The sequence below is a fragment of the Electrona antarctica genome (genome assembly GCF_951216825.1).
Source record: "Electrona antarctica genome assembly, chromosome: 8".
Lineage (NCBI taxonomy): Eukaryota > Metazoa > Chordata > Actinopteri > Myctophiformes > Myctophidae > Electrona > Electrona antarctica.
The window spans coordinates 34,764,963-34,774,930 of record NC_136789.1 but is presented as its reverse complement, the minus strand read 5'-3'; the positions used below and the strand labels follow the sequence as shown (position 1 = coordinate 34,774,930).

Genomic DNA, 9,968 nt, shown 5'->3' with positions numbered 1-9,968 from the left:
CAGCCCCGGTCTGGCCCATTAAAGTTGAACCAGCATGTTAGCCTGTGTGTGTGTGTGTGTGTGTGTGCGACCGTGTCTCTCTTACACAACCCGCTGACCAAGTCAATTACAAGTGTTTGTGAGGTCCATGCCAGCATTAGTGCGCACGCACGCACACGCACACGCCACACACACACACACACACACACACACACACACACACACACACACACACACACACACACACACACACACACCTGCTGGATGCGGTCCAATTCTCCTCAGACACCTCCCTGCCCCTAAAGCTCTTATCCACTCGTGTTATTCCTTTTAATCTAGTGGGGAGAAGCAGTGCATGTGTGTGTGTGTGTGTGTGTGTGTGTGTGTGTGTGTGTGTGTGTGTGTGTGTGTGTGTGTGTGTGTGTGTGTGTGTGTGTGTGCACATGCACGAGGACGACGTGGCATCATCGGTTAGGGAAAGATGGGTATGTGTTAGTGTTGATTTTGACAGCAAATTTAGATTTTTAGTTTCATAAGATTTTGGTTGATTTAGTCGACTGAAATGTATTTTGGCGGGCCTTGATGCCGTCGTAATGGTGCTGAAAATAGCAGATTTACATGCTCACAGCGCGTCGCAGGCAGCATGCAACCAAGTGTGAAATTACTTATTTATACTGGATCTCTAGTCCCTTCCTAACATTTTAGTCTAGTTTTTAATTTGCTGACAAAATTGTCAATATACTGTATTTAGTCTTGTTTTTAGTCATCATAGCTTAGTTTTCAATTAGTCTCCATTTAGTTTCGGCGAACATTCTTTTTTTTGCCATTGTATATTAGTCGACGAAATCAACAGGATGCGATGCGGCGGTGTGTCACACAGGGCAGTCGTAGACGTACATGGCCCGGTCCTCTCCGACAGAGAGGATCCTGGAGCCCGTGCTGTTGTACCCGACGCTCCACACCTGGTCCTGATGCTGGGAGAAGGTGTCGGCGCACGTCCTGGTCGCCACGTCCCACACCTTCACGCTCTTGTCCGCCGAGCCCGAGACTAGGTGCTCTCCGTCGGGCGAGAAGGACACGCTCAGGACCCAGAAGGCGTGGCCGCTCAGCGCGCCCGCCAGGCCGCCGTGCTTGGCGTCGTACATCTTGGCCAGGCCGTCGTCCGAGGCCGTGACGAGGACGCGCGAGTCGGGTGAGAAGGCCAGCGAGCGCACGGGCTTGGCGTGAGCCTCCAGCGTGTGCAGGAGCTTCCCCGTCGGCACGTCGAACAGCGTGACCGTGCCGTCGATGGCGCCGCTGGCCAGGTACCTCCCGTCAGGACTGTAGGCGACGGCCATGACGAAACCCCTCCCTCCTCCTCCTCCTCCTCGGGTGTCCAGCGAGTACTCCTTCTCGCCGCTCGCCGCCGCGAACACGTTGACCTTTCCGCGGTGGCTGCCGGCCGCCAGGTGCCGGCCGTCCGGGGAGAAGGCCAGGGTCCAGGCGTCCGTGGGGCCGGCGTCCACCGCCCACACCTCGGCGCCGCCCGCCTCCAGGTCCCAGAGGCGGAGCTGGGCGTCCAGGGAGCTGGAGGCGGCCAGCCGGCCGTCGGGGCTGACGTCCACGGAGACCACGCCCAGCTGGTGGCCCTCCAGGGTCCAGCGGAGCTCCAGGTTGTTGTCGCCTTCGGACCAGGTCCACACTCTGACCGTGTCGTCCAGAGAGCCTGTGACGATGGACTCGGAGGAGGCGCTCGTCTTTCCCCACGCCGCCGTCCAGATGGCGTCATCATGGGCGGCCTCCTGCTTGAACAGAACGCTGTACTGGGTGGTCATCGTTTATGTCGGTCTGGGATGCGGGTCGTAAATGTGACGCCTCCTTTATCCTGGTATAAACACTACACGTGTTCACGTCCTCTTATAGATCGGTCAGCCTGACCCCCGTCAGGAGACGACCAGTGACGTCATCCGTGTCCAAATATGGAGAATCCCCATGAAGCCCCTTTAATTGACTCGCGCAAAAGAAAATACTGCCTCTTATTAATGAATGGCTCTGAAAGAGTCTAGCCGATGACATCATCCATGGCCAGATTTGGAGGATGGAATGGACCCGAAGACGTCCATTATACATTTTGAGAAGCAGAGAGTGCAGGAAACTCATGAGGCCGCACAGAAGTTAAATGGTCAAAGAGTATAGTATAGAGTATAGTATAGAGTATAGAGTATAGTATACTTACAATATAATCACATACAGTTATCGAATTGTGTTGTAGATTAAACTTCTTCATAGATTTAGCTTCAGTGCATGTTAATTGGATGCATGTCAATGCGTATTCTCACAAACCGCAAATACTTACACTAGTAAACTTGACCGTTCACTCTGTATACCTCTTTGCCGAAAATAGACAATCTGCTATTTTTGGCTCAAGTTCTGCTCAGAATAGGGATGCTAGGGAAGGGGTTCCCAAACTGTTTTAGCCCAGGTACCCCTTGGGCCCAGGTACCCCTTGGGGGGAAGAATCTGTTCCAGGTACCCCTTGGGGGGAAGAATCTGTTCCAGGTACCCCTTGGGGGGAAGAATCTGTTCCAGGTACCCCTTGGGGGGAAGAATCTGTTCCAGGTACCTCCTCATCCTCGCAACACCGATGAGCATGTTTGCAACCTTACATTTAGATGCCATATTGGAACTATTCGTATTAAAACTTTTCAATCAAAGTCACAACACATTTTCACAACATTTATTTAAGATGCTATCTTAGAATAGATGTGGACCTATTTGACAGTGCAGAAACATAATTGCCTTCCTCGATGCATCAATGAAGCGTCAACGACCATCAGCTGGTCACAGTCACAGACCCTCAGCCTCTGCAGAACTCTAACTGAACTCTAACTGAAAGTGACTGCATGGAGTCTGTTTCATTTCTATCCAATCCTATCACACAAAGATCCGCGCAGCCCTGCAGTAACTCTGAGAACCCCCTTAAGGGGCCCCGGACCCCCATGTTGAAGACCCCCTAAATGACCGCTCCCTCCATTGGCTCCCGGTCGCTGCCCGCACAAAATACAAAACTCTGATGCTGGCATTCAAAGCAACCAAAGGTATGGATGGCTCCCCCATAGTCTGATCGAACCCTACAAAACCATCCCGCGCACTCAGATCAGCCAACGCAGAGAAGCTGGAAGTACCCTCACTAATAACGCCGGGACAACGCTCCACATGTCACAAACTCTTCTTCCTTCAGGCTCCAAAAATATGGAATGCACTTCCCATTATAATCAGAACTGCAGCCTCACTCCCAATCTTCCGCCGTAGTCTGAAAACCCACCGTAGTCTGAAAACCCACCTCTTCAGACTGGGTGCAGTACTTTAGTTAGACTAGTCATTGGTCCGAAAAACGACAACCCACCTCAAACCCTAACCTAACCATAACCGTAAGCACAGGAGCAGGCGCTAGTCTGAGGTGCGGACGCATGTCGAACTAATGCTCTGTCGGAGTATAGTATGCCTCCCCTTCAGACTCCATCATGGCCCGTAGCACTTGCCGTAGCACTTGCCATAGCCCCGACGACCTTACAGGCTCAACTTATGTAACTTAGATAGCATTTTATGTAGACATAACACATATTATAGTATATATGCATAGTTTCATTATATAGATATTCCTCTGTTACGTCCTTAGCTTACGTATGATTCATGATAACTACTTTATGTATTTGATGTATTGACATGTTTTTTGTTCTTGCTCAATGTAAGTGGCTCTGGATTAACCCATTCTGGGCAGGAACCCCTTTTGGTGTTTTAAGCATTATGTTATACTTTAGCTGTTGAAAAATAGCAGATCTACAAGCTCATAGCGCGGCACCGAGTGGCGTGCTATGAGCTTGTAGATCTGCTTGTAGATCTAGGGGGGACGGACGGCCAATTACATATAATTCTGGGGCTCCAGAATGACATAATGACAGAAACATAGGGTGACAGAATGACATAATGACATAATGACATAATTCTGGGGCTCCAGAATGACATAATGACAGAAACATAGGGTTTTTCAGAAAACTATCATGATCTAGAAGACATTTTGTAGAATCATCCTCAGGTCAAAATGGATTAAAAGCGTCTGCTAAATGCCTACCTGAGCCTCCTCTGTCTCCTCTCCTTCTTCTTCAGCCTCTCGATGTCCAGCTTGGCGCGGCGGATCACGTCCGTCATCTCCGCCTCCATGGACCCCCGGGGGGCGGGGTTAGAGGGGGAGGAGCCCAGCAGGGTGTGGCCACCGGGGGCGGGGCTAAGAGCCACGGCGGCGGCGGCGGAGGCAGAGGAGGAGGAGGAGGTGAACGTGGAGCGAGAGGAGAGCCGGGACAGATGGCGCCGCAGAGACTCGTTCATGGCTTCGCTCTCCAGGAGTTTGGACCTGAAGGAGGAGGAGATGGACGATGGTTATACTGAGGAGGAGGAGGAGGAGGAGGAGGAGGAGGAGGAGGGGGAGGAGGAGGAGATGGACGATGGTTATACTGAGGAGGAGGAGGAGGAGGAGGAGGAGGAGGAGGGGGAGGAGGAGGAGGAGGAGGAGATGGACGATGGTTATACTGAGGAGGAGGAGAAGGAGGAGGAGGAGGAGGAGGAGGAGGAGGAGATGGACGATGGTTATACTGAGGAGGAGGAGGAGGAGGAGGAGGAGGAGGAGGAGGAGGAGGGGGAGGAGGAGGAGGAGGAGGAGGAGATGGACGATGGTTATACTGAGGAGGAGGAGAAGGAGGAGGAGGAGGAGGAGATGGACGATGGTTATACTGGGCTGGGGTTGCTTTTGGCAGCACATTTTGATTTTAGTTTTAGTCATAGTCTCTCTTGAAGTTTTCATTTAGCTTTAGTCACATTTTAGTCACCTGGAATGTTTTAGTGTTAGTCTAGTTTTAGTCGACTAAACCTACAGTTGATTTAGTCGACTAAAATGTGTTTAGACGAGCCTTGATGCCGTCAAAATTACTGAAAATAGCCGATCTACACGCCCACAAAATGGAATGAAACTAGCAGATGAGTTTGTAGATCTGCTATTTTCAGCATGCAACCAAGTGTAAAATGACTTATACTGGGATCTCTTGTCCACTAGTCCCTTCCTAACATTTTAGTCTAGTTTTTATTTGTTGACAAATTGTCAGCATATTTAGTCTCAGTAGTCATTTAGTCATCATAGCTTAGTTTTCATGTACTTTCCGTTCAGTTTTCGTCAGTGGAAAAAGGTAGTCGACGAACATTTTTCGTCTTAGTTTTAGTCGACGAAAACAACTATGTGCAGGGCGTTGCTGAAAAGGAGCACTTGTGCTCAGCTACTAACCTGGTGAATAACCTGGTATAACCAGGTTACTAACCTGGGTGAATAACCTGGTTATACCAGGTTACTAACCTGGGTGAATAACCTGGTATAACCAGGTTAATAACCTGGGTGAATAACCTGGTATAACCAGGTTACTAACCTGGTTATACCAGGTTATTAACCTGGGTGAATAACCTGGTATAACCAGGTTACTAACCTGGGTGAATAACCTGGTAAAACCAGGTTACTAACCTGGGTGAATAACCTGGTATAACCAGGTTACTAACCTGGGTGAATAACCTGGTATAACCAGGTTACTAACCTGGGTGAATAACCTGGTATAACCAGGTTACTAACCTGGGTGAATAACCTGGTAAAACCAGGTTACTAACCTGGGTGAATAACCTGGTAAAACCAGGTTACTAACCTGGGTGAATAACCTGGTATAACCAGGTTACTAACCTGGGTGAATAACCTGGTATAACCAGGTTACTAACCTGGGTGAATAACCTGGTATAACCAGGTTACTAACCTGGGTGAATAACCTGGTATAACCAGGTTACTAACCTGGGTGAATAACCTTGTATAACCAGGTTAGTAACCTGGTATAACCAGGTTACTAACCTTGGTGAATAACCTGGTATAACCAGGTTACTAACCTGGGTGAATAACCTGGTATAACCAGGTGAATAACCTGGTATAACCAGGTTAATAACCTGGGTGAATAACCTGGTATAACCAGGTTAATAACCTGGTTATACCAGGTTATTAACCTGGGTGAATAACCTGGTATAACCAGGTTAATAACCTGGTTATACCAGGTTATTAACCTGGGTGAATAACCTGGTATAACCAGGTTAATAACCTGGGTGAATAACCTGGTTATACCAGGTTATTAACCTGGGTGAATAAAGGATTCAAATAAAGGAAACACTCACCTGAGTTCCTCCACCTCGCGGATGTAGTTCTGGATCAGAGCTCCGATCTCCTCGTTGCCTTCACCTGGTGGGGTCAAAGGTCAAAGGTCACAGACAGAAGGACAGACAGACAGCGTCACGGAGAGAAAGACATCGATGGTCTGTTTGGTATAGAGGATACTCTGACCAATACACATCGATTGGTCAAAACATATCATTCATTAGAATTAGGGTTGTCCCTATAGTTAGTATATTATCAATATTATATCTATATCATGATAATAGACATGGATATTGTCTGTGATGTTGGATATTGTACTATCGTGTGAAATGGCATAAGTGTTCTATAAAAATCACACTTGTGTGAAGTGAGGGGCGCTAATATATTAAAGTCTAACTCCTGTTGATTAGGTGATGTAAAAAGAAGTCTGGAGCTCTCTGGTGGAGCTGTTGCCCCCGTGACCCGACTACGGATAAGCGGTTGAAGATGGATGGATGGATGGACAATATCCAACATCTCAGCCAATAGGGACAACCCTACACACCTTTAAAGGTGCAAAGCAGCAATTAGCGCTCCGTGGCGGCGACATCATACACACCTGACTTGGCGAGCAGCGCGCTGACCTCGTTGGCCAGCAGGTGCGTGAGGCGCGTGTTGAGGTGGTCGATGGTCTCCTGCATGGCCTTGACGCGGTGGCGCAGCGCGTCGCTGTCCCTCAGCAGCATGGCGTTCTCCTGGTACAGGTCGCTGTAGCCCTGCTGGCCGTCCTCGCCACACGCCACGCGCTTCCCCTGCACGCACAATATACGAAATTGTCAACATATTTAGTCTTAGTTTTAGTCATCATACTGTAGCTTAGTTTTCATTTATTTTCCATGTAGTTTTCGTCAGTGAGAAAAGGTAGCCGACGAACACTTTTCGTCTTAGTTTTAGTCGACGAAATCAACACTGCGTTGCGCAGCGCCACTCAACTCACCGCCTTATACTCCATCAGCTCCATCTGAAGACGGGCGATCTCGGCCCGCAGGGCGCTGATCTGCTGGCTGGTCTTGTCCTGGTTCACCACCACCTTGTTCTTGATGTTGCGGGCCCGGTTGGCGTACTTCAGAGTGTTCAGCGTCTCCATGAAGTCACGGTCAGACGGGCTGACGCAGGCGATCATCACCGTTTGACTGGGAGAGGGGAGGAGAGGGGAGAGGGGAGAGGGGAGGGGAGGGGAGAGGAGAGGAGAGGAGAGGAGAGGAGAGGAGAGGAGAGGAGAGGAGAGGAGAGGAGAGGAGAGGAGAGGAGAGGAGAGGAGAGGAGAGAGGGGAGGGGAGGGGAGGGGAGAGGAGAGGAGAGGAGAGGAGAGGAGAGGGGAGGGGAGGGGAGGGGAGAGGAGAGGAGAGGAGAGGAGAGGAGAGGAGAGGAGAGGAGAGGAGAGGGATTGGAAACTTTATTAAAAGTTGTAGAACGGGGCGCCCGCTGGCCTATCGGTCCAGGCGCATCATGCCACATACAGGCTATGGGCCTGACAGCGTGTCACGTGTTCGAGTCCCGTTCATGATGATCTTTGCTGCCTGTCTCTCCCCTTCTCTCTCTCTCTCTCTATCTCTCTCTATCTCAATAAAGGCAGAAAAGCAGCAGTGTGTGTGCGTGTGCGTGTGCGTGTGCATGTGCGTGTGCGCGTGCGTGTGCGTGTGCGTGTGCGTGTGCGTGCGTGTGTGTGTGTGTGTGTGTGCGTGTGCGCGCGCGTGTGTGTGTGTGTGTACCTGTTGCCTCCCAGTGAGTCCTGCAGCAGACGGGTGTGTGTGTGTGTGTGTGTGTGTGTGTGTGTGTGTGTGTGCGTGCGTGCGCGTGTGCGCGCGCGTGTGTACCTGTTGCCTCCCAGTGAGTCCTGTAGAAGGCGGGTGAGCTTGGAGTCTCTGTACGGGACGTGTCCTCCTTTCTTGGCCTGGTCCCCCAGAGCACTGATCACGTTCCCCAGGGCCAGCTACACACACACGCGCGCGCCCACACACACACACGCACGCATTTTAAAACATTTTAAAATAGTTCAACTAGCCGATCTATCGATACGTGGTGAGCTTGTAGATCAGCAATTTGAACTATTTTAACCCATTTTGCGCGGGAACCCCTTTTGGTGTTTTAAAGCATTATGTTATACTTAGATCTGCTAAAAATAGCAGATCTACAAGCTCTTTGAATATATATTATTAGAGTGAACATTTTAACTCAAATCTTTGCTTGTGGGGAGATCCCTGGAACAACATATTTTCAGATGGGGGGGCGGAGGCATAGTAGATATAATTTTTGGGGTCCTTGACATGAAATATTGAGAACCACTGATACAGAAACATAAGGTTTTTCAGAAACTGAACTAAATGGGTTAAAACGTTTTTCAAAATAGTAAAAAAAAAGGCAAAGAAGTTTAGGGATAAGGGGTTTAGCGGTGAGGGAAATGGAGCCCTCTAGTGTTTGTCCTCACCAGTCCACAGTTGATGGAGATGCCCTCCCGGGCCCTCTCACCCGTGGCCCCCGTGCGCTTCAGCCTCTCGGACCCCGCCAGGTCCACGAAGTGGAACTTGGCCATCAGAGTCTCGTACTCTGGCTGGGCGATGGAGGAGGAGGAGGAGGAGTCTACGCTGTTCACCACCTCCCCGTTCACTGACCCTCCATTCTCCTAGAGAGACCAGGGAGAGACATTTTATTTAGTTCATCGCTCTCCCTCCCTATCCCAAGCCGCAGATAGCAGATCTACAAGCTCGTAGCGCGGCACCGAATGCCGCGCTACGAGCTTGTAGATCTGCTATTTTTTTTTTAAATCATGAAAATGTGGCACAATCTACAGTATATTCTTTCAGAGCAAACGTATTTAACTCAAATATTTGCTTCCTGGAGCAACATATTTTCAGATGGGAGTGCTGCTGGCACACTCTCGTCTGATGGTGAAGATGGTACTACTCACCAGCGGAGACTGCTGGCACACCCTCATCTGACAGAGGTGGATGGTACTACTCACCAGAGGAGACTGCTGGCACACCCTCATCTGACAGAGGTGGATGGTACTACTCACCAGAGGAGACTGCTGGCACACCCTCATCTGACAGAGGTAGATGGTGAAGATGGCGTGTGAGCGGGAACTCTGGGCGTTCATCTGGGTGCTGGCGGTGGTTCGCGACAGAGCGCCTATCTTCAGACACTGTAACATCTGGAAGAGAGAGACGTGGATAGTTTAGAGTCCATGCTATAGCATCGCTTCTCAAAGTGGGGTAGGGGACCGCCAGGGGACCGGAGTTTGTTGGAAAGTTTAACAGAGTTTCCTGTAATATACACATCCGTATTCCATCCTTTTTTTGCGCCGTGGTACGCACGCACAGACAAAGCTGGGCAAAGGAGCCCGGGGCTCTTCTCAGCCGGGGGGCCAGGCCAGCTGGCGCCCCCCCAGCACATGGATGTGTAGGTGGTAGACGGACTGTCCGCCGTGCGGCCCGTCGTTGACCACCAGGCGGTAACCCTTCTTGACAAGGCCCGTCTTCTCCGCGCACCTCTTCGCCACCAGCATCATGTGACCCAGGAGGGCGGCGTCTGATTCGTCCTGAGCCTCGGACAGCCGGGCCAGGGGCTTCCTGGGAACCACCAGGAAGTGGGTGGGCGCCTGGGGCGCCGCATCGTGGAACGCCACGCACTGCTCGTCCTCGTACAGGATCTTGGCGGGAATCTCCTTGCGGATGATCTTCCCGAATATCGTGTCTCCGCCCCCCGGATGCAGGGCGGCGGCGGCGGACGCCTCGTGCGCTTT

The 9,968-nt window shown here is 50.7% G+C and overlaps 3 protein-coding genes across 4 annotated transcripts in view; all 3 read right to left on the bottom strand.

The window, feature by feature from the left end:
- The window catches only part of kif21b (kinesin family member 21B), a 169,399-nt gene that overhangs the window by 79,301 nt on the left and 80,130 nt on the right, over positions 1 to 9,968 (bottom strand). For both annotated transcript variants that reach the window (XM_079507108.1, XM_079507109.1), the window contains exons 5-11: positions 9,243 to 9,377; positions 8,655 to 8,849; positions 8,044 to 8,159; positions 7,164 to 7,359; positions 6,786 to 6,978; positions 6,208 to 6,271; positions 4,091 to 4,369 (exon numbers count right to left, since the gene is read on the bottom strand). In XM_079507108.1, coding sequence (XP_079363234.1) covers positions 4,091 to 4,369; positions 6,208 to 6,271; positions 6,786 to 6,978; positions 7,164 to 7,359; positions 8,044 to 8,159; positions 8,655 to 8,849; positions 9,243 to 9,377 — 1,178 coding nt within the window. The remainder of the gene's footprint in view (positions 1 to 4,090; positions 4,370 to 6,207; positions 6,272 to 6,785; positions 6,979 to 7,163; positions 7,360 to 8,043; positions 8,160 to 8,654; positions 8,850 to 9,242; positions 9,378 to 9,968) is intronic.
- LOC306927394 (uncharacterized protein) lies at positions 852 to 1,793 on the bottom strand (the record flags this gene model as incomplete). Its single annotated transcript, XM_079507110.1, has 1 exon — positions 852 to 1,793. One exon carries the CDS (start codon positions 1,791 to 1,793, stop codon positions 852 to 854), a length of 942 nt encoding a protein of 313 aa, XP_079363236.1.
- LOC306928033 (adenosine 5'-monophosphoramidase HINT1-like) overlaps positions 9,579 to 9,968 on the bottom strand; it is a gene marked incomplete at both ends in the record, with an annotated part of 408 nt that continues 18 nt past the window's right edge. The window contains one exon of the mRNA XM_079507953.1: positions 9,579 to 9,968. This exon is cut by the window's right edge and continues 18 nt beyond it. Coding sequence (XP_079364079.1) covers positions 9,579 to 9,968 — 390 coding nt within the window.